At 49.5% G+C, this 23,647-nt stretch overlaps 1 protein-coding gene across 14 annotated transcripts in view; it reads right to left on the bottom strand.

Annotated features, from left to right (window-relative positions):
- Positions 1 to 23,647, bottom strand: part of CUX1 (cut like homeobox 1) — a 467,346-nt gene that overhangs the window by 95,943 nt on the left and 347,756 nt on the right. For 10 of the 14 annotated variants that reach the window (XM_024249252.3, XM_063725468.1, XM_063725466.1 and 7 more), the window contains exons 10-11: positions 18,648 to 18,752; positions 10,572 to 10,760 (exon numbers count right to left, since the gene is read on the bottom strand). In XM_024249252.3, the coding sequence (XP_024105020.2) occupies positions 10,572 to 10,760; positions 18,648 to 18,752 (294 nt within the window). The remainder of the gene's footprint in view (positions 1 to 10,571; positions 10,761 to 18,647; positions 18,753 to 23,647) is intronic. The other 4 variants (XM_024249255.3, XM_063725463.1, XM_063725461.1 and 1 more) reach the window with 1 other exon arrangement.

Genomic DNA, 23,647 nt, shown 5'->3' with positions numbered 1-23,647 from the left:
GGAAAAGTGTACTTTGTAGGAAGTGCCATGAAACAGCAAACAGAAGGAGGAGAGGCTTTCCTGGTATCTGAAAAGCAGCATGTGGTTTTAAACAAAATATGTTAGGCTGAGGAACTCATACAGCTGGTTGTCAACACCTTTGGGAGGACCTCCGCTAACAAGAGACATAGCCCTTTTGTGTTGACAGTAGGCATCAAATAGGCATCAGGGCAAAGGCCTTTGAGCTCCTGAACCCCTGGATGCTGGGGTTTTAGGAGCAGGGGCCTATTCAGTCGAGTGCTTGGTGGCTTCCCTGACAGCCAGCTGGTCTGAGTCCTGCGGGGAGGGCCCTGACCGAGATGCTGCTCCCTCTCAGGGGCCTAGGGGAGGGATGGCACATTTCCAAAGTACGGTGATGCTCCAGTGGGCTCCAGAAAGGTCTGTGAGCTCACTGGGGATTGATGTGGCCTGTTTCTTTTTTTTCTTTTTAATCCTTTTTTTTGGTGGAGACAGAATCACGCTCTGTTGACTAGGCTGGAGTGCAGTAGCGTGATCTTGGCTCACTGCAACCTCCGTCTCCCAAGTTCAAGCAATTCTCCTGCCTCAGCCTCCCCAGTAGCTGAGATTACAGGCATATATCACCGCTCCTGGTTAATTTTTTTTGTATTTTTAGTAGAGACGGAGTTTTATCATGTTGGCCAGGCTGGTCTCGAACTCCCGACCCCAGGTGACCCTCCCACCTCAGCTTCCCAAAGTGCTGGGATTACAGGTGTGAGCCACCCCACCCGGCCTGATGTGGCCGTTTCTGCCCACAGCTCTGCAGAGCTTTCTTGTGAGAGGAGCCATTGCTGTGGGGTGGTCGTAGGGGGTGCTTTCTTTTCTGAAGGTGTTTTTGGACTAGTTTGCTTTTGATCGTTTCTAAAGGGAGCTCCTTGGAGGAAATGAGGCAACTCTACATAAAACAAGAACATGGAGGGGCGGTGCCGGGCGGGTGTTCTGGCCATTCAGCATGTTTCCAAGCTAGAGGTGAACAATTGTCATTTCCGGTAACTTCCCCTCTACAGGGTTTCTAGGTATTATGCTTCTTGTTCTTCTTCTTCTTCTTTTTTTTTTTAAAAAGAGACAGGGTCTTGCTCTGTCACCCAGGCTGGAGTGCAGTGGTGCAATCATAGCTCACTGCAGCCTCCAACTCCTGGGCTCAAGCGATCCTCCTGCCTCAGCCTCCTGAGTAGCTGGAACTACAGATGCACATCACCACACCCGGTTATTTTTTAAGAGATGGGGTCTTGCTATGTTGCCCAGGCTGGTCTCAAACTCCTGAGCTCAAGTGATTCTCCCACTTCAGCCTCCCAAAGTGTTGGAATTACAGGCGTGAGCCACCATGCCCAGCTGTAGGTGCCCTTTCAGGTTCTGCTTGACTAGCCATGGCTAAGACCACAGTTTAAAGCCAACTGAGAACATTCTAGACTTTGGGGAGGAGATGGCGCCATCCAAATCCCAACCTGCCCGCTGTTTTAAAAATTCAGGGCTGGGCGCGGTGGCTCATGCCTGTAATCCCAGCACTTTGGGAGGCCAAGGCGGGTGGATCATGAGGTCAGGAGATTGAGACCATCCTGGCTAACATGGTGAAACCCCGTCTCTACTAAAAAAAAAAAAAAAAAAAATACAAAAAATTAGCTGGGCGTGGTGGCAAGCGCTTGTAGTCCCAGCTACTCGGGAGGCTGAGGCAGGAGAATGGCATGAACCCGGGAGGCGGAGCTTACAGTGAGCCAAGATGGCACCACTGCACTTCAGCCTGGGTGACAGAGCAAGACTCTGTCTCAAAAAAAAAAAAAAAATTTTTTTTCAGGTGTTTTATTAATTAGTTAACTAATAAATAATTAACTAATTATTCAATAATAATTAGAGATGAGGTTTCACCATGTTGGCCAGGCTGGTCTCGAACTCCTGACCTTACGTGATCTGCTTACCTCGGCCTCCCAAAGTGCTGGGATTACAGGCTTGAGCCACCATGCCCAGCCTAAGTCCCTAATATTCTAATGGAACATACAGAGAAAACTGACATATGGCCCTTTATAAAGGCACTGCAGATCAAGCAGGGGAAATGACTACTGTTCAGTAACAGGGCTGGGACATAAATAAAAACATATATACTATCGACGTTTGTACAAGCACACACTATTAATAACTAACTAACTAAAACTCCTGGGCTCAAGTGATCCTCCTGCTTTGGCCTTTCAAAGTGCTGGGATTCCAGCTGCCCAGCCTTCATTGGGCCCATCTTTTCTGTTGCCTTCGCTGGTGATTTCTTGAGTGTGCCTTTCCCGTTGCATGAAACTGCTCTGCCCTAGGTCCCTTTGAAAGCCTCTTGCTGACTTTGTATATTATGATGGTTTTCTCAGTCCTAATCAAACAGGAGGTAAAAGGCACTCATTTTCCTACAAAAGATTCTCAGAAGGGGCCTGTCAAGAAGTGATTATTTTATTCTCTTCCCTATCGTCAAATAGCAGTTGGTACTAATATACTCATATTCCGTTGCGAGAGATTATTCAGTGTCACTGGAATCCAAAATGCATGTCAGACGGTCGCGATCACCGAAGCTGGATACGGAACGTGCATAAACATGGTCATATCCAGAGAATAGGAGCTGGCTGGGAATAAGGCAGACGGAGGAGCACACAGAGGGTCTCAGAGCCTGGCATGGCACAGACCAAGAACGCCGATGGCCTAAGCCTGGCACTCGAGTCTGTCACTTATGAGCTGGGTGCCTATGGACAAGTTAATAAACTTCTCATCTGTAAAATGGGAATAACAGCAATTACTCAAGGGTTTGCACAAAGCAAAGAACCGGTGCAGATGTTGGCAACTCTGGGCCCTCAACAGTGGGACTTTTTTTTTTTTTAAAGTTATTTTGTAGTGACGAGGTCACACTATGTTGCCCAGGCTGGTCTTGAACTCCTGGGCTCAAGTGATCCTCCTGCTTTGGCCTCTCAAAGTGCCGAGATTCCAGGTTCCCGGCCTTGATATTGGGACTCTTAGCACTGCTAAGTCCCATTACGGTTTCTGTCTAAGGGCACGGCTGCAGGTCTTCTTCGAAGGCCTGTGATTGGCCCTAATCGGAAGGTTTTAGGAGTGGAATCCGTGTATAACCATGCACCGCATAACGCTTTGGTCAACAAAGGCTGCCTAAGTCCCATAAGAGTTTTTTTGTTTTTTTTTTGAGATGGAGTCTCGCTCTGTTGCCCAGGCTGGAGTGCGGTGGCACGATCTCGGCTCACTGCAACCCCCGCCTCCTGGGTTCAAGCAATTCTCTTGCCTCAGCTCCCCAAGTAGCTAGGATTACAGGTGCCCGCACAACGTCTGGCTAACTTTTGTATTTTTAGTAGAGATGAGGTTTCACAATGTTGGCCAGGCTGGTCTTGAACTCCTGACACTAGGTGATCCACTTGCCTCGGCCTCCGAAAGTGCTGGGATTATAGGCTTGTGCCACCGTGCCTGGCCTGAGTCCCGTAAGATTCTAATGGAACATACAGGGAAAGCTGACATACGGCCCTTTATAAAGGCACTGCAGATCAAGCAGGGGAAATGATTAATGCTCAGTAATGGTGCTGGGACATTTGGTTTTCTGTATGAAAAATAGGCATTAAAAAAAAATATATATATATATATATACTATCTAGGTTTGTGCAAGTACACACTATGATTGCACAACAACACATTCACCTAATGACGCATTTCTCAGAATGCAGCCTCACTGTTAAGTGACACACGACTGTATTTTAGTTGGCCGTGAGTTTTTGCTGAGAGCTAAACAGCTTCCATTGAGAGTTCTGCCATCCACCTAGGGGCAGTTGAACTAGGAAGTCCCCAAGATCTCTTCTGTAAACCTTCTATGACGTTTCCTGTCTTGGGCAGACAAGCTGGATGGAGCCTAGGGGAGGCTGCTTGGTGACACTTCTCCCAACTGGCGGAGCACCTGTAACCCAGTCCCATGGACGTCTCCATTCTAGTGACCCTGCTGTGAGTGCCACATCTCAAAACCTGCAGACGCAGGGCTCCCATTGGCCTCCAATGCTGAAAATGCCCAGTGTGGAAAAAAGACTAACTGTCCTCAGTGCGGTTCTTCAATCAGAAACTCCTTGCTGGGTTCCCAGAAAGCCCGGTTTCAAAGACTCTGAACCTGGGACGGGCGACAGGCACGCCAGTTTCTCAATGTCTCTGAAGACGCACTCCTCCTGTCAGGTCACGCTACCGCTGGCCGCGTGGTATGCTAGACCTGTGCTTATTCCTAGCATTTCATACGCTATCTGATTTCATGATTGCAAAACTTTTGCAGATGGGTCTGACTACCCAAATAAATAAAAAAATCTCTGGGGTCCTACAGTGCAGATCTCGACAGAGCTGAGGCCGGTCCCACTTGCCTGCAGTGGGACCAGAGACGCCAGAGAGGCCAGGATGAGCCAGGGGCTCTCTGCAAACCTGGGCTCCAGAGTCCAACAGATCCTGGCTCCACCATGTACTTGCAGGGTGAACCTAGATAAGACTTAACATCTTGGGTCAGGTGTGGTAGCTCACTTGAGCATACGAGTTCAAGACAAGCAGGAACAACATAACAAGACCCCGTCTCTACAAAAAAAAAACCCCAAAACATTAGCTGGGTGTGTTAGCATGTGCCTGTAGTCCCAGCTACTCAGGAGGCTGGGGCAGGAGGATCACTTGAGTCTGGGAGGTGGAGGCTGCAGTGAGCCGTGATGGTGCCACTCCACCCCAGGCAAAAGAGTGAGACCCTGTCTCTAAATAAATAAATAAATCAACCAATCAACCAACCAACCAACCCACCCACCCAGACTTGACTTCTCCAAGCCTCAGTTTCCTTATCTATAAAATGGGGATCGTGTTTATGTGTTACAGTGCTTTGATGAGGATTAAAAAATATTGGGTACTTAGAGCTTAGTACAGTGCTGGGCACATGGCAAAGTGCTCTGTAAATGGTGGTTAGCACTGTTACTGTCCTTGTTACAACAATTACTACATCCCTGCTAGGTGGGGTTGAATCTGGCTACACTGGATCTGAAGAGAGTCTCTGGTTCTGTTTCTCCAGGGTCTCTGTTCGTGAAGGTCTCGGGATCTCAGCCTGTCACCTCCCAGGGTCCCCGCTATTCTGCAGCAGAGCCACAGATAAAGAGCACATGTGCCCTGGAGTGGCTCCCGCTGTCGAGGGTAACTTCATGTCCAAGGCTGTGGAAAGAGAATCTGGGAACTGGTCATATTCCTGAAAAATGCACTTGTCTGGCTGGGTGCGGTGGGTCATGCCTGGAATCCCAGCACTTTGGGAGGCCAAGGCAGGAGGATTGCTTGAGCCTAGGAGTTCAAGACCAGCAGGGGCAACATAGAGAGACCCTGTCTCTACAAAAATTTAAAAATTAACTGGGTGTGGTGGTGCACACCTGTAGTTCCAGCTACTTGGGAGGCTAAAGTGGAAGGATCACTTGAGCCCTGGAGGTTGAGGCTGCAGTGAATTATGATCACGCCACTGTACTCCATCCTGGGGCAAAAAAGCAAGATCCTGTCTTTAAAAATAAAAGAAAATAAAATGCATGAATCTAAGGAACACACGTGGGCTTTACACAGACAGGTAAGAAAAGGCCAAGTGTCAGAGACCTGGCTGCCAACCTGGTCCTACCCCGGCTGACTGTGACCTTGGATAACCTTAGCCTGTTTGGGCCTCATGTTTCTCATCTGAAGAATGGGGAGATTCAGAATGAATATGGGTTTTCAAAGGACAGTGGTGAGATGTAGGATGATCAAGTGCCAATCAAACACACCTGTTGTAATAATACGATGGAAAAGATACACGGAGCCCACATGCCTCCAGAAACCTAGCTGGTGCTCCCCAGCTGGGTCCTGAAGTGCCAGAAGAATTATCTATTTGAAGCTCTTAAAAGCCTGGCTAAGATTTAAATGATAATAAACTTTACAATGCCAACTATTTTGGCATTAGCAAATTACGTGTTCAATCTATAAACTATGTCTATCTACTGCAGAGCATGGTGGTTCACGCCTGTAACCCTAGCACTAGGGGAGACTGAGGTGGGAGGATCACTTGAGCCCAGGAGTTTGACACCAGCCTGGGCAACATAGCAAGACCCTCTCTCTACAAAAGATATAAAAATTAGCCGGGTGTGATGGCGTGTGCTTGTAGTCCCGACTACTTGGGAGGCTGAGGTGGGAGGATTCCTTGAGCCAGGGAGGTCGAGGCTGCAGTGAGCTATGATTGTGCCATTGCACTCCAGCCTGGGCAACAGAGTGAGACCCTGTCTCAAAAAAACAGCAAAGGGGCCTCTGGCAGGTCTGACTAAGGCAGAGACCCAGGGAAAGGTCGTGTCTTCCAGGTTGCACAGCCAGCGGTCAAGGTGACAATATCTCTTTTCCATAAAATTCTGACCGTGGGGGCAGAGTGGCATCTGCAGTGCAGATAAATGGGGCCAGGCTCCATGTGGTACTGTCTGACTGGCTCAGGTTAGAGTTGGTGTGGGAGTCTTCGGCCTCACGGGGACCCCCTGGCCCAGGGCAGGGGTCTGAGGCACAGACCCTTAGCTGACACTGCATCTCTGGGGTCCAGGCCTGGGCAGCATGCCCCTCCTTTTCTACTGGACAAGGACTCTCCCCAGATGAGGACATGTGTCTCCATGGTTCCTCAGGGAGAGGCAGCAGGCATGGAGATTTAGGTTCTGCTGATGCTGGGAGTTGGGGAGGAGCCCAAGGATACTCTGGACTCTGGATGGTGAGTCCAAATCTCCAAAGCAATGGGGTGGGTGCTGTATATGCTCCAGTGATTCTCTCTCCCCAGCCTCCCAGGTAGCTGGGACAACGGGCATGTGCCACCACTCTGGCTCATTAAAAAAAAAAATTAAGAGATGGGGCCGGGCGCGATGGCTCACGCCCGTAATCCCAACACTCTGGGAGGCTGAGGTGGGCAGATGACCCGAGGTCAGGAGCTCGTGACCAGCCTGGCCAACATGGTGAAACACTGTCTCTACTAAAAATACAAAAAATTAGCTGGGCTTGGCAGCAGGCGCCTGTAATCCCAGCTACTTGGGAGACGGAGGCAGGAGAACTGCTTGAACCCAGGAGGTGGAGGTTGTAGTGAGCCGAGATCACATCACTACACTCCAGCCTGGGAGACAGAGCAAGACTCTGTCTCCAAAAAAAAAAAAAAAAAAGGCGGGGGGGCGGTGGGATCTCACTACATTGGCCAGGCTGGTCTTGAACTCCTGGGATCCGAGAATGCAAGATGAAAAGAGAGACCCCCAAGGCCAGAGGGTGTGGGGAGATGGTGGGTTTTATACCACCTCAGCACCCTGAGGGACATAGCATCATCCCATAGTGTCTCCATGGGACCCATCAGAACCTCAGGAGGTGGGGCGAGGGGTGGGGAAACAGGAGCAGTTTGGAAAAAGACCCCTAGGTGATTCTAACGCATGTGACCATCCACCCAGTGGGAAGCACTGATCTTTAACGCATCTTTAGAAAAATATAATTTCTTCTTCTGGGAGACTGGTGTTCTTTTAGTTAGCCTTTCTTATAAATATCTATTTTAAATCGAAGCTATTAGTAGCATTATCTTCTGTGCTGTAGCAAGTACAGTGCAGTTGACTAGCTAATTATACTGCTTCTATATTAAAGCATTCCAACACAAGACCACAGAATAGAGAGTTATCAAAAAGCAGTCTTGTCACGGCGGTCGGGCTATTTCATTAATTGCAAAAACAGAGTTCTTCTTTACAAGTGGCACTATGCTTAAGCACTTGTCAGATTAGGCAGGAGGAAACATCTTCCACTTCTGCGTCTGTTTCCATGCCTAATTAAAGGTTAGAGATGTCCCGTGACACACGTGGATAGCGGGGCGCTTATGGGGAACTTTGCTTGAAAAAGTAGAGCCCTGGACAGGACAGACTCGAAGATGTGCAGCTGTCTGGTATCCTTGTGAAATGACAAATCAAATTTGAGGGAAGAGGAGAAATTTCAATGGCAGAAAGATGGAGAATTTCAATGGATTAGAGAAAGAAAACCAATTAGTCAGTCCTCCCATATATCCAACTACAGAAAGTATCATTGGAAAGTATGGGTGGAGACAATTCAACGAACTCAGAACAAAAGATTCTGCCCAATAAGCCTTCTGCTTATGGGAAATGCCCTCTCCCCAAGTGACTGTCACCAAACACCCTGGCACATGTCTCAAAGATCAAGGACCTGCTGCCAAGTGTTCATGGGAAAACCACTCGCAACTCCAAACAGCTGAGCCCAGAGCTGGGAGCTTGGAGCCTCCTCTCCCAAACAGCAACCTAATTCAAGGCCCCATCGTGCGTCCGAGGGTCCCCCGTAAGAGAGAAAAGAGGGGAAGGGGACAGGAAGAAGAAAAAAAGAAAGCAGCTCTGTGGTAAGTAAAGGTGAGTTCTTTGAGTAGCCAAGACTGCGGGGGCAGGGTTCCCCATGGCAAAAGCATCAGGTTGCCAATTTGCCAAGTCTTATTCATAAAAATATTTTCCTAACAATTGTATTCCTTTAGGTTATATTTGAGGCTATACATTATACACATTAGGAAAAACAAAGAGCCCTCGGAAGGTATCTCATTCAATTAACCTTATTCCTTTGGGGTGAGAGGAAACCCGGGTTTCTGCATGTGGGTTTCGTATCAGCGAAATCTGGCAACAAGGAGTTAAGATAATTAAAACCAGAAGTCTTGTTACTAGAAGATATGTTTTGATTATTAGATTAGATGAAGATAAGGTAGCAATGATTTTGGAAGAAGTATCGCTGAACTGTTTCATTAACTGTACGGTATTAAACAATTCCCCCAAGATACGGATAACGAACATTAATTTGCAAAACCGCATTTCATTTTTTTGTGAAGGCAAACATTGAAACCTTAACTGATTTGGAAGAAATTGCTCTATAATAAAAAATGTGAGGTCTACAACCTTGCTCTCTTGTAGCCGGTGTGTATCTGAGTCACGCCCTTTAACTCCACAATGGAGAGAAAGGCAAATTATCTCATAATGATGCCATTGCTGGGGTCAGAAATGGCTGTAACATGAGAAAATGAGATTAAATCTAGAAATAAAAACTGAATCCTGGTACTCATTGGGTAAGCCGATGAGAGAGGAAGAAATGGCGGTGACAAAATAAACGACCCGGCTCACGGTGGCTCACGCCTGCAACCCCGGCACTTGGGAGGCGGAGGCAGGCGGATCACCTGAGGTCGGGAGTTCGAGACCAGCCTGACCAACAAGGAGAAATCCCGTCTCTACTAAAAATACAAAATTATCCGGAAGTGGTGGCTCATGCCTGTAATCCCAGCTACTCGGGAGGTCGAGGCAGGAGAATTGCTTGAACCTGGGAGGCAGAGGTTGCGGTGAGCCAAGATGGCACCATCGCACTCTAGCCTGGGCAACAGAATGAAATTCTGTCTCAAATAACATAACATAACATAACATAACATAACATAAAATAAAATGAAAAATAAACGACCTGGCTGAGGACAGACGGAACCAGGTTTCAACCATTATCCCCGAAGTCGGAAGGACTGTCTCCTCCAAGGGACCTGGTGCTGGACAGTTCTCAGTGAATGGGTGAAATTCACCCCAAAGAGGCAGAAGAAAGGAGCGAGGGAGGGTCGTGGGAGCCATCAGCATCAGCAATAGATTTGCTGGAAACTGAGTTTTGGCATAAATTTGGTCATGTGTCGAAAAGAAAATTTCAATTAAAAAAAAAAAAAAAAAGACATTGGGCCAGGTGCAGCGGCTCATGCCTATAATCCCAGAGTGTTTTGGGAGCCGAGGTGGGAGAACTGCTTGAGCCCAGGCGTCCCAGACCAGCCTGGGGAACATAGTGAAATCCCATCTCTATAAAAAATTAAAAAACTAGCTGGGTGTGGTGGGGCATGTCTTTGGTCCCAGGGTCCCAGTTACTTGGGAGGCTGAGGCGAGGAGAATCGCTTGAGCCCGAGACTTCGAGGCTGCCGTGAACTATGATCCTGTCACTGCACTCCAGTCTGGGCGAGTGAGTGAGACTCCTTTTCAAAAAAAAAAAAAGGCAGTGGCTCACGCCTGTAATCCCAGCACTTTGGGAGGCCGAGGCTGGTGATCACCTGAGGTCAGGAGTTTGAAACTAGACTGGCCAACACGGTGAAACCCGCCTCTACTAAAAATATAAAAATTAGCCTGGCGTGGTGGCGCACGCCTGTAGTTCCAGCTACTGGGGAGGCTGAGGCAGGAGAATCACTTGAACCTGGGAGGTGGAGGCTGCAGTGAGCCGAGATCACATCACCATGCTCCAGCCTGGGCAACAGAGCGAGACTCCGACTCCAAAAAAAAAGAGGGAAATGCTGTCTACACAAGGGCTGATGGCAGGGTTCAACATCCAGTCTCCCTGCCATGGACTCCAGGACTCTGCTTGGTGCTACTTTACAGAGGTTCAAGGTTGCCACACTTGCTATCAGGTCCAGAAAGGCAGAGGGTGTGTGTGCGTGTGCATGTCCAGCCACCCACCCTGCCTCCTTGGGCCACCCCCGGCCCCCGCAGCCCCCTTACTTTGAGCGTGCTGTTTTTGGCGCTCAGCTGCTGCTCAAGCTGCGAGATCTGGCTGGCCGAATTCTCCCGCAGCTTGGTGAGGCTGGCCTGGAGTCTCTGCACGTCCTCCACCAGCTGTGCGATCTCCCGCTCCTTGGCGGCCAACTCAACTTCTAGGCTGGAGCGGGTCAGCACCTCTATGGCCTGCTCCTGGGGAGGAGAAAAGAGATGACAAAACTGCGCTGGCCTTGAGGCAGGTGCTCGGGGCTACCTGTGCTGGCAACTGAGACAGAAGCTGCACAGATGTCAGTGTGTGGATGGTGATGGCAGGACGTCACTTCTTGCCCTTGCTTGCATTTCCCCTATACCACCTTCCTCCCCCTGCGGTTAGCTGCCACCTGGATTCATTCACTGGACAAATATGTACTGAGTGCCCACCATGTACCAACCATATAGCAGTGAATCCAAGGACAAAAGTCCAGGCCAGCTGCAGTGGCTTACGCCTGTAATCCCAGCACTTTGGGAGGCTGAGGTGCGTGGATGACCTGATGTCAGGAGGTCGAGACCAGCCTGGCCAACATGGTGAAACCCCGTCTCTACTAAAAATACAAAAATTAGCTGGGCTAATTATAGGCACGTGGTGGCGGCCTGTAATCCCAGCTTCTCAGGAGGCTGAGGAAGGAGAATCACTTGAACTCGGGAGGTGGAGGTTGCGCTGAGCTGAGATTGTACCATTGTACTTCAGCCTGGGCAACAGAATGAGACTCTGTCTCAAAAACAAAAAAACAAACAAAAAAACCAGGAGAAAAGTCCCTGTCTTTCCAGGGCTTACAGCCCAGCAGAGATGGGGCCGGGTGAGTGAGATGCAGAAAATACACTTAGTAATGAAAAGTGTGCAGGGTGACCACTGTCAAAGGAGACTTAAAACAGAGGCCACACAGTCAGAGTTGAGAGAGGCAGGGGGTTTAATAAGATGGCCAGGAAAACACTCACTGAGATGGTGATGTGTGAGCCAAGACCTGGAGGAGGTGGGGAGGGGCTGCTGAGCGCTGGGGAAGAGGGAAGAGTGCTCCAGGCAGGGGAACGGCAGAGTGGGTGGCTCAGGGGAGGAAGCCTCCCTCGAATGCTCCCAAACCAATGAGATTTTCTACCACAAGGTGGGATCCAAGGTCCTTGAGATTCACTGTTAAATTACCCGGAAGCTGAGATATTGTCTGACAAATTGGAAACTCTCTATCAGCATTTTCTTTTTCTTTCTTTTTTTTTTTTTTTGAGATGGAGTTTTGGTCTGTCGCCCAGGCTGGAGCGCAATGGCGCCATCTCGGCTCACTGTAACCTCCGTCCCCTGTGTTTAAGCAATTCTCCTGCCTCAGCCTCCTAAGTAGCTGGGATTACAGGTGGGCACCACCACACTTGGCTCATTTTTGTATTTTTAGTAGAGATGGGGTTTCACTATGTTGGCCAGGCTGGTCTCGAATTCCTGACCTCAAGTGATCCACCCACCTTGGCCTCCCAAAGTGCTGGGATTACAGGCATGAGCCACTGTGTCCAGCCAGTATTTTATTTAATAAAAGAATTAAAAGATGTGGAAGATGTATATTTGGTGTTCCTTTGTTGAAGAACTCTTAGGATAACTGATTTAAAAAAAACTGGCTACCCCCCCCTTAACCTCACCAAATGCTCATTGTGGAAAATATGCAAAATAGAAAAAAGGCAAGGTATTAAAAAAAAAAAAAAAAAAGGAAAAAGTCAAATCTGTACTTCTACTTCCCAATGACTCAAGTACTTTTTTTCAAGCTTTAAAAGTAATCATGGGGCTAGGAGCTGTGGCTCACACCTGTAATCCAAGCACTTTGGGAAGCAGAGGTGGGTGGATCACCTGAGTTCAGGAGCTCGAGACCAGCTTGGGCCACATGGCGAAAACCCATCTCTACAAAAAAATACAAAAATTAGCCAGGCATAGTGGTGCACGCCTATAGTCCCAGCTACTCAGGAGGCTGGGGTGGGAGGATCGCTTGAGCTTGGGGAGGTTGAGGCTGCAGTGGGCCATGATTACACCACTGACCTCCAGCCTGGGTGACAGAGCAAGACTGTGTCAAAGCCAAAAAAAAAAAAAGGGAATCCTGGCTCCTGAAAGATTCTGAAATCTTTTCTGCAGGGCAGATGCAATTCTGCGCATGACAGACCAGACGGGGGCTGGGGTGGAGAGGGCAGAGCTGCATGGTGTCTATGACAGCCGAATCCTGGGGGCAGCTCATGCTGTAACACAGAAAGCCACTGTCCTTGCCGTTGTCCCCCCTCTGAAGTGCTCAGTTTCACGTCCTGATCTTGCCTGTATTGTGGGGAAAGGGTGGCACCGTGGCCCCGGGTGGCAGGTGCAGCTGGGCCATCCCATGCACCGTGTGCTCACCACGGATTTTCAAATTTGGGGACAGGCATTCACTCAGGGAAATAATGTTTCATATCTCCCTCGGGGAAAATGAGGCCTTTACCATTTAAGTTTGTAAAGTTTTGTGTGCAAAGAGGGTACTCCTTCCTGCTTCTTTGATTTGTATGAGGTTGTAAAAGAGGTGTTTCGGTTCTCCTGACCTCTGACAGCTGTGTGCGTGGCCCTGGGGGGCTGCAGCGAGCATCTCCTGTCGGCTTATTTACCAGGCACAGGCTGTCCAGGCCCATTCTGTGCAGCGTGAGCTGCACGGATCGTTGCCAATTTGCAAACTGTTGCTGATGCACAGTGAGGCAATTACAGAAATCGAGAATAAGTGTTTAGAAACTTTTATAGCGATTCGGCATTTCGGTGACATTTTAAATGTCTTTTATATAAAACGATCAGTCTGCCACAGACTGGAAATTTAAAAAACAAAACAAAACTGTCCATCACAGGGAGTCTGGAAAGCACCGCTCTGAATAATGCCGGGCAGGGCCAACGTCACGAGCCCTCCAGGGTAGGAGGACCAGGACAACGGCACGTGGGGCTGACCCACAGGAGAGGGGAATGGGTGGGCCTCGGGAGGGCTGGCGGGACCTTGTCGGAAGGAAAGGGGGCTCCATCTCAGTGTGGGTGCCGGGGAAGGGTGGAGGACATGCAGGCAGGTGCAGAGGCTGGCAGGAGCGTGGGGCAGGGCTGGAGGAGTGACGGCTGCCAGGGGTGGCCAGAGGCGCCTGGACGTGTGGTGGCAGCCCTGGGGAGTCCCTGCCAGCTCTGGAGCAAGGAGGGGACATGGCAGAAGTGACATGTAGGGAGGTCAGTTTGGGCACAGGTTGAATCATACTATATCACATCCTCATCTTAATCTTCCACCCTGAGGGGTGCTGGCCATAGACACTGATTAAAGGGCTTTTACGAAAAGGGTCAGTAAAACCAGCCAAGGGAATGTGGGTTTTACCAGGGGCAAGTCAAAGTGAATGTATCTGGGACAGATGCTTCTAATGACACAGGTCAAAGGTGTGGATTTCAGTGCTGTCCCTGGACCCAGAGTGGGGACCAGGCAGCGGGTGGTCGAGGGCTCAACTCCTGCACCCGGCTGGGCATGGCCACAAGAGCTTGGCCGCACTGGCCAACTCCCAGCAACTCAAGCCACAAACTCCTCCTTCATAAAATAGCAAAAATCATCGCTGTCTCGCATGAACTAAACGAGGTGAAAATGAACCCCAAAGCAGTAAGACCTTGGAAATGACACAGACATGACCATCCTCCCTCTATCTTTTTGTTTTTGTTTTTTGAGATGGAGTCTTGCTCTGTCACCCAAGCTGGAGTGCAGCGGTGTCATCTCAGCTCACTGCAACCTCCGCCTCCCAGGTTCAAGCAATTCTCCTGTCTCAGCCTCCTGAGTAGTTGGGATTACAGGCACATGCCACCATGCCTGGCAAAGGCAAATTTTTATAGTTTTAGTAGAGATGGGATTTTGCCATTTTGGCCAGGCTGGTCTCGAACTCCTGACCTTGTGATCCACCTGCCTTGGCCTCCCAAAGTGCTGGGATTATGGGCGTGAGCCACTGCGCCTGGCTCATCCTTCCTTTATCTGAAACTGTGGCTCACTCCATCTCAACACAGTGGGCACTCCCAGTTGTCCTGTCACAAGGACATAAGGGAGAACGAAGAAAGAAACGGAGAGGGGCTTGGGGAGCGATCCAGGGGGCCTGGATGAGAAGCAGCGGCCTGTCAGTCCATAGGGTGATGGCTGGGAGAGACATGGGCAAAAGCTAGAGAGGAAATCAGAGAGAGGAAGAGGTGGCCTTCAAAGCTTTAGGGAGGCTGGGTGCGGTGGCTCACGCCTGTAATCCCAGCACTTTGGGAGGCTGAGGTGGGCGGATCACCTGAGGTCAGGAGTTTAAGACCAGCTTGACCAACATGGTGAAACTCCATCTCTACCAAAAATACAAAAACTAGCCAGGTATGGTGGCGCACACCTGTAATCCCAGCTATTCAGAAGGCTGAGACAGGAGAACTGGTTAAACCCAGGAGTGGAGGTTGCAGTGAGCCCAGATTGCGCCACTGCACTCCACCCTGGGTGACAGAGCGGGGCTACGTCTCACTAAAAAACAAACAAACAAACAAACAAAACTATGTAAAGCCCAGCATGGCTGCAAACTTGAGCCAGCAGCTCACTCAGTGACCGCTCACCTTCTAGAATTGCGGATTCCACTGGGATACCCAATGGATGGGTTTTGGCCTTTGCTAGATCTACAGACTCCACTGTTTCTCTGCTGCATTCTGCCAGCCAAGCCCAACAGACCATTTTTCCGCTGGCCCAGTTTCCTATGTTTGCTCCCCAACTGGCTGCAGCTGGAACCCACTGGCTATGTGGAAATACATGCCCGCGGGGAGCCCCACAGGGCTGCTCTGGGGAGACTGAACCGGTGCCATGTAAACACAGCACTTAACCGATGATGAAGTGTTTAAGCGCCCCTAGGATCCACAACGGACTCTACCTGCAAAAACATTCATTTCCTTCTGAAATGTTTTGGTTGCTGCAGTCCAGGATAGTGCCAGAATTCTTTTCAACCAAAACACTGAGCTCAGGGGCCCCATGTAGACACATCAGAATAGACGGCTTCCTTTGCAGAACCAAGCAGGACCCCAGGGGCCAGGGGAAGCCGCTGACCCTGTCCTGAAGGCTGCCTCCCACCCTAGCCATGGTGCTGCACCCAGTTTGTCTAAACTTAGAGGAAGGAACCGTAACAGAGCCAAAGGGACATTCAGTTAAAATTCAGTTCCAGAGTCCATGAAGTATGAAGGACGTGATGGCCTGCTCAATGCAAATCTTTTCTCTACATCCAGAAACACTTCAATCATATCTGCTTTTTTGTTTTGTTTTGTTTTGAGATGGAGTCCTGCTGTCGCCCAGGCTGGAATGCAGTGGCATGATCTCGGCTCACTGCAACCTCTGTCTCCCAGGTTCAAGCGATTCTCCTACCTCAGCCTCCTGAGTAGCTGGGATTATAGGAGCCCGCCATCACGCCCAGCTAATTCTTCCATTTTTAGTAGAGACAGGTTCTCACCATATTGGCCAGGCTGGTCTCAAACTCCTGACCTCAGGTGATCTGCCCGCCTTAGCCTCCCAAAATGCTAAGATTACAGGTGTGTGCCACCACACCCAGTCTCATATTTACCTTTTTGGAGACAGGGTTTCTCTCTGTTGCCCAGGTTGGAGCACAGTGGCACAATCATAACTCACTGCAGCCTCTGCCTCTTGGGTTCAAGCAATTCTCCTGCCTCGGCCTCCTGAGTAGCTGGGACTATAGGCACATACCACTATGCCCAGCTAATTTAAAAATTTTTGTAGAGATGGGGTCTCGATATTTTGCCCTGGCCGGTCTCAAACTCCTGGCCTCAAGTGATCCTCCTGCTTCAGCTTCCCAAAGGGCTGGGATTACAGGCGTGAGCCACTGCGCCCAGCAACAAATGTTTTATTTAATGTTAATTTTAAAAAGAAAGCTAAAATCTATTCTTAGAAGGGAGTCTTAATACCTTGATTTAGATTCACTCCTGGGGAATAATTTAAAAGCCACAGACTGAGGTGCCAGAAGGCCTAATTCAGGTCTTAGCTCAGCCATTAGATTGACTGTGCTTTGGGAAAAGGTGTTTACATTCATGGAGCTTTTGTTTCTTCATCTATATAAAAAAACAGGGCCGGAATGATGACTCATGCTTGTAATCTCAGCACTTTGGGAGGTGGATAACCTGAGGACAGGAGTTCAAGACCTGGGAGGCTGAGGTAAGCCATGATCACTCCACTGCATTCCAGCCTGGGTGACCTAGTGAGATCCCGCAGTGGCTCACGCCTGTAACCCCAGCACTTTGGGAGGTGGACATCCTGAGGACAGGAGTTCAAGACCAGCCTAGGCAATGTGGCAAAACCCCATCTCTACAAATAATACAAAAATTAGCTGGGCGTGGTGGTATGCGCCTGCAACTCCAGTTACTTGGGAGGCTGGAGGCATGAGAATTGCTTGAACCCAGGAGGTGGAGGTTGCAGTGAGCGGAGATCACGCCACTGCACTCCAGCCTGGGCGACAGAGCAAGACTCTGTCTCAAAAAAAAAAAAAAAAAAAAAAGAAATAACGGTACCCTGTTTAACAGATTGGGTGGAAATAATGATTGTCAAACTGACAGATGAATTTATTACAAGAGCAAGTTCTTCTGACGAGACTGTACTCTCTGCAATCAGCCTCATCTTACTCCTTATGGTTCTTCGGGTGTCCACTACAAGCCCTGGCATATAGCAAGGACTCAACAGAGTCACTGTTGAATAAAAGGACTCCTACAACTGATATGTACTCATTGTAATATTAGGATGAGGGCTACTTAGAGGGGCCTTGTGATCACTTAATTCCTATTTTACACATGGGAAAACTGAGGTTTGTAAGTGAACTAGTGATGAAATTATGTGCTAGAAATTGGATCAGGCTAGGCGTGGTGGCTCACGCCTGTAATCCCAGCACTCTGGGAGGCTGAGGCAGGAGGATCACTTAAGTCCAGGAGTTTGAGACCAGCCTGGGCAACACGACGAAACCTAGTCCCTACAAAAAAATACCAAAATCAGCCAGGTGTGGTGGTGTGCATCTGCAGTCCCAGCTACTCGGGAGGTTGAGCTGGGAGGATCCCTTGAGCCTGGGAGGTGGAAGCTGCAGTTAGCCGAGATTGCGCCACTGCACTCCAGCCTGGGTGACAGAGAGAGAACTTGTCTTAATAAAAAAAAAAGAAAAAAAACCCCCAAAACTGAGGGATCAGAGATAAATTCTGAGGGATCAGAATTACTGCTAAGGTTTACTTAGTCTTATTACATGTCCAGCTTTGCTCTAAGTTATTTGCTCATAATAACTTTTGCGCCAACCCCTCAGTTTACAGGCGGCGAAACGGAGACTCAGGGACATTAAGTTCCTTTGTCCCCATCACCAGACTGCAGAGCTGGGGTCTGCACCGGGGGCTACGGCTCCAACACCCAAGGTCTTAGCTCCTACGCTGTTCCTTGTCCCTACACAGCATTGAAAAAGAGTCTGGAAACCCAAAGTTCAAAGCCACCTTGATCGAGCTAGGAATGTTTGGGCGAAGAGCCATTTGCGCGAATTTCAGAAAAAGCAAGCTGCAAAAAAGTGGTGTGATACCCACTCTTCCTGCTCTATAAACTCGGTGCAGAATGTTATTTTATTACCTCTGCCCACCCACCCCTACCCTCCCAGCTCATCCTGAACTGTTCCTCATCTTGGAAGGGCACAGCGGAAACCCTCAATTTCTCCGTGTCATTCTGGAGCGGCTCCTGGTTCAGGTCTCCACCCGCACGCCAGCAATCACACCCCAGGCCTGGCTGGGGCACAGTGACTGTGTCTGTGACTGTATCTGCGCAGCCTCCACCTTGGCCCTGGATGGACGCCACGCTGGCCTCAGCCCACCCACGCACAGTTAGCAAAGCTCTTCCTTCGACTTTAACAAGCTCCAGCCCCCAGTTGGTCAAAGCAAACCCCACCGAGAAAGCAGTACTGGTTAAAACGTGATTCCCAAAAAGAGATGCTGAAAACAAAAAGGAGCAAGCGGCTGTAACTTGAAGGTGCAGAGGCCAGGCGGGGACAGTCCCCCACGGGGCCGGGGCTACCCACCACGTCTGGTGCCTTCTGGATCTGTGAGGCCAGCTGGAGGGAGTGATTGGCCGATGAGAGCTGTTCCCTTAAGGTCTCCGCCTCTCTCTGAGCCACCTCTGCCCTCTGAAGGAAATGAAAAGGGGTGAAAGAGAAAGTACATTCAGTTTAACAACTGACAATTATTACAAGAACATTCATCAATTCATGCCTGACTATAATTGATTTTCCTAAACACTCAACCTAATAAATGCTAGGAAAAAAAACACAGAATGTGATGGATTTTTATTTTAAACAGTACAAGGAAGAAATAATTGAGCGATTATGACAGTAATTTAACGCTAGGAGCAAAGGAATCCCCTGCTGATACTAATACTCCGGCCCACTGAATTTCCCAGACTGAATAAATACAAGTGGAAATCGAGTCTTTTGATTCAATTTCTTTCTATTCTCATAGACCAAGAAGATTTTATTGCGGGATTACTCCTGGGAGTAATTCTCACGGGTAAACAGTGAATTAAAGACACTTTGGCCATTCTCTTCCTAAAAACACGCACAAACAATGTTGTGGTTGTTTTTCTTCAGCAAGGATTTCCATAAACGTACAGGATGTAAATGCCACTGCTTTTGTAAAGGCCGGGCATATTTCAACATATTTAACCCTTCACTGGACAAAGTGTTTTGAATGCTGATCCTGGCATTTTCAGCCAACCAGGCCAATCCGAGGACGTAGGCAAGAGGATGGCATAGACCAGTGCTGGGGGCTGCGGGACAAATGAGTGGACTTTTCCATCATTTGCCTGCAATTCCTGAACAAGGAAACCACCACCCCCAGAGAGCAGATGGGGATTTCCCACTGGATGAAGAGGACAGGTCACCCCAGTGCCCGCCACCCAACAGGGTGTCTGGGAAAAGACATACCATGGCAAGTTACCCAAACTCACTGAGCTGCCGCCTACCTGTCTGTAAAATGGGAACACGGTCCCTAGTCACGGAAGTGCCCGGGACACAGAACTCAGGCAGAGGTCGTTTGTGAATGGCCTTGTGCCAGCTTAATACTTAGGACTGAGGCACAGTTCTAAGACAGGTGGGAGACGGTGGCGAATGACATGGGACACGTGGGCTGAGGTGAAAGTTCCGCTTCTTCCTCCCAGACTTACATTCCACTGCTAGAAACATTCAATCAGAAAAGCCTGGCCAAAGGCTGGGTGTGGTGGCTCACACCTGTAATCCTGGCACTTTGGGAAGCCCAGGCGGGTGGATCATCTGAGGTCAGGAGTTCGAGACCAGCCTGGCCAACATGGTGAAACCATGTCTCTACTAAAAGTACAAAAAATTGGCCAGGTGCGGTGGCTCACGCCTATAATCCCAGCACTTTGGGAGGCTGAAGTGGGCAGATCACCTGAGGTCGGGAGTTCGAGACCAACCTGACCAACATGGAGAAACCTCGTCTCTACTAAAAACACAAAATTCGTTGGGCATGGTGGCACATGCCTGTAATCCCAGCTACTCGGGAGACTGAGGCAGAAGAATCGCTTGAACCCAGGAGGTGGAGGTTTGCAGTGAGCAGAGATCACGCCATTGCGCTCCAGCCTGGGCAACAAGAGCAAAACTAACTCAAAAAAAAAAGAAAAGCAAAGCCTGGCCAAGCAGCTTCTCCATCGTGTGTTTTCTTATTTTGTGGCACAGCAGCGTGTGGCTAACAATGGCTGAGAAAGGACTCAGAAAGACACAAGAAGTTGGCCTGCCCTGGAACTGGCTGATTAATCTAGTTCTAGGAGGAGTGGCTTTGGCAGCTTTAAGCAATTATGTGGCAACAGCATTGAATCTATTTGCCCTGCATACAGACAAATTAGGAATTTTTTTTTTTTTTTTTTTTTTTTGAGACAGAAATTCGCTCTGTCACCTAGGCTGGAGTGCAGTGGCATGATCTTGGCTCACTGCAGCCTCCACCTCCTGGGTTCAAGCGATTCTCCTGCCTCAGCCTCCTGAGTAGCTGGGATTACAGGTGCCCACCATGCCTGGCTAATTTTTGTGTTTTGAGTAGAGATGAGGTTTCACATGTTGGCCAGGCTGGTATCGAACTCCTGACTTCAGATGATCTGCCTGCCTCGGCCTCCCAAAGTGCTGGGATTACAGGCATGAGCCACCGCGCCCAGCCAATTTAGGATATTTCTAATGGCAGTTCCGTCTGCCCAGGATGGTGCTGGTGGCCGCCTGTCTTGCCTCTCCAGGAGCTCTTGGAATTACATTCAGTTGAATTCATGTGGTGCCTGGGTGGGTCTGCCTAGGCCCAAGCAGGTCACCTCTGTCACTATCTCTCGTCCACACTGAATCTAGAACCAGCCATCAGGAAGGTGGCAAGGTGACCTGTATGTCCAGGACTGTAGAGGTGATTTCTGGTTCATGCTAATTAATCAACTGTTTTGTTTTTTTTTTAATTTCCTGAGATGGAATCTCATTCTGTTGCCCAGGCTGGAGTGCAGTGGTGCGATCTCAGTTAACTGCAACCTCCGCCTCCCGGGTTCAAGCGATTCTCCTGCCTCAGCCTCCCGAGTAGCTAGGATTACAGACACGCACCGCCACGCCTGACTCATTTTTGTATTTTTTGTAGAGACGGAGTTTTGCCATGCTGGCCAGGCTGGTCTTGAATTCCTGACCTCAGGTGATCCGTGCCTTGGCCTCCCAAAGAGCTGGGATTACAGGTGTGAGCCACTGCACCCGGCCTAATCAACTATTAAGACTACAGAAAAATGTCCTCTTCAACAAAAAAGATTTTTCCCAGTTTATTTCCAGATGAGTCACGCCAAGTCTTTCTGACGATCACGTCAAATCATTGAAGAGCTTATGCCTGCCTTGTTGGTCAGTTCAACTCTTGGGCAAAAAATATCTAAGACTCTGCCTGGAATAAGATGTATTTGGAGATATTTCTCCTGGTCTCTTAGGCTAGAAAACCTATTTCTTAGCCTAGTGGAGAAGCTGTTCTGGTGGCAGCCAAGGAGGTGACCTCACCACCCTGACTTGTAACACTGGCTCTGAAGTGTTCTGGAACGGCCAGCGCTGGGGATGTCCCGGGCATCTGGTTACAAGGTGTCCGCAGGAGCCTTCATGGGTCTCAAGCGGGCATTTAGCTGTTCAGAGAGGATACCATCTCATCACAGGGTGACAGTTCACAAAAGAAGGGATCCAGCTGTTGATGATTTCAATTTCTGACTGCATAATTTTCTTTTTTTTTTTTTTTTGATACAGAGTCTCACCCTGTTACCCAGGCTAGAGTGCAGCAGTGTGATTTTGGCTCACTGCAACCTCCACCTCCCAGGATCACATGATTCTCCCACCTCAGCCTCCTGAGTAGCTGGGATTACAGACGCCCTCCAACATGCCCAGCTAATTTTTGTATTTTTAGTAGAGACAGGGTTTCACCATGTTGGCCAGGCTGGTCTCGAACTCCCGACCTCAAGTGATCCGCCCGCCTCGGCCTCCCAAAGTGCTGGGATTACAGGTGGGAGCCACCGAGCCCAGCCTGATTGTATAATTTCTGTGTAGCATTTGTACTTGCAATCAGTTTCCAAGTTCACAGACAGTCTCTCTGTGGCCCGTCTGTTGGCGGTCACAGTGGTCAGACCTCTATCACTTTTGGCTTGACTTCGTTACTTTCATGCAACTTTCTGATCACATAGTTATTCAGGATTTCTGTCCTGAGGGCGTCGAAAAAAATACAAAACTCACAAAACGAAGCGTTGAGGTGGTTTGTGCGGTGAGACGTCCACGAAACAGCAGAATTCAAACTAAAAACAGGCCTAATGGCAGTGAAAGGAAGGAACAGGGAAACAGACGCTGATCTGGAGCTGGGATGAATTCGTTTCAGGAGCTGAGAAGTAAGTGTAGCCCATCATTGGCAGCTGAGGCAGGAAGAAGGGGGCCCTGTGCCGGGTCGGCGCGTGGTGATGCTGGTTTTGAGGCTCTGGCGTCTTCCTGAAGACCCCTGTTCAACCAGCTGTAGCTGTGTTTCTAGATCCGGAACCCCAGACGCAAGAGCGGGGGCGGCCCTGAGACATCACTTCCCTGTGGTCACCGTCGGGCTCCCGTCTCCTCCTGTGTCCCTGCAGAGGCAGGGCCACTGGGAGCCCTCGTTCTACTTTTGTGTCTGCCCCACCATGAGAATGGCCCCTCGCAGAGCCTGAGCACTGTCCCGGGAGATCTTTCTTGCTGTTTCTTGCCTATTCTCTGTCATTTGCTGAGTTGATGCTAGAAACATGGGGGTGAGGAGGATACTGCTTGCATATTGGTGGTAACCCAGACCATGATGGCAGAAAACAGCCACCCGGCAAGGGGACTGGCGGCCACAGGGCTCACACAAGCCGATGCCCATCACCTGGTGATGGTGTCCAGGACATTGTCATGAAGGTCCCTGGCATGTGTGGCCCCAGGCACACCTCACCATCCTCCTCATCTCAAAATGGAAGACCCTTTTGGGGGAAATTACTCTTAGCTGGCATCAGGTTAAACTCTGCCTCCCCTCAGCAGTCACCTGGGAGGTAGCAAGCAGCCAGCGACACCGTGTCTCAGGAATTCTTCCTGTTAAGAGTCAAGCCAGCAAATACAGAGATGGTTTCCACTGTGAGACCCAGGGGAGCTTCACGTCTCTGGGGAAGGTGAAGGAGGCTTTTCTGCTCCCTGGGCTGGCGTCATATTCCTCACTGGCTGATTTGGGGAAGGAGAGCCGGAACCAGGGGACCACGAGGTCACTTCATCCTAGAGGAAGTTCCACGGGCCCCCCAACCCCTGCCCATCCCTCAAGGGTCCCTGAAAGGCCCCAGGAAGTATAGCAAGTAAATGCTTTTGCTGGGTGCAGTAGCTCACGCCTGTAATCCCAGCACTTTGGGAGGCTGAGGTGGGCAGATCACTTGAGGTCAGGGGTTTGAGACCAGCCTGGTCAACATGGTGAAACCCTGTCTCTACTAAAAATACAAAAATTAGCTGGGTGTGGGGGGTGCACACCTGTAGTCCCAGCTACTTGG

This window comes from Pongo abelii, chromosome 6 (assembly GCF_028885655.2).
Source record: "Pongo abelii isolate AG06213 chromosome 6, NHGRI_mPonAbe1-v2.0_pri, whole genome shotgun sequence".
NCBI lineage: Eukaryota > Metazoa > Chordata > Mammalia > Primates > Hominidae > Pongo > Pongo abelii.
This window is presented reverse-complemented; position numbering and strand designations above follow the sequence as displayed.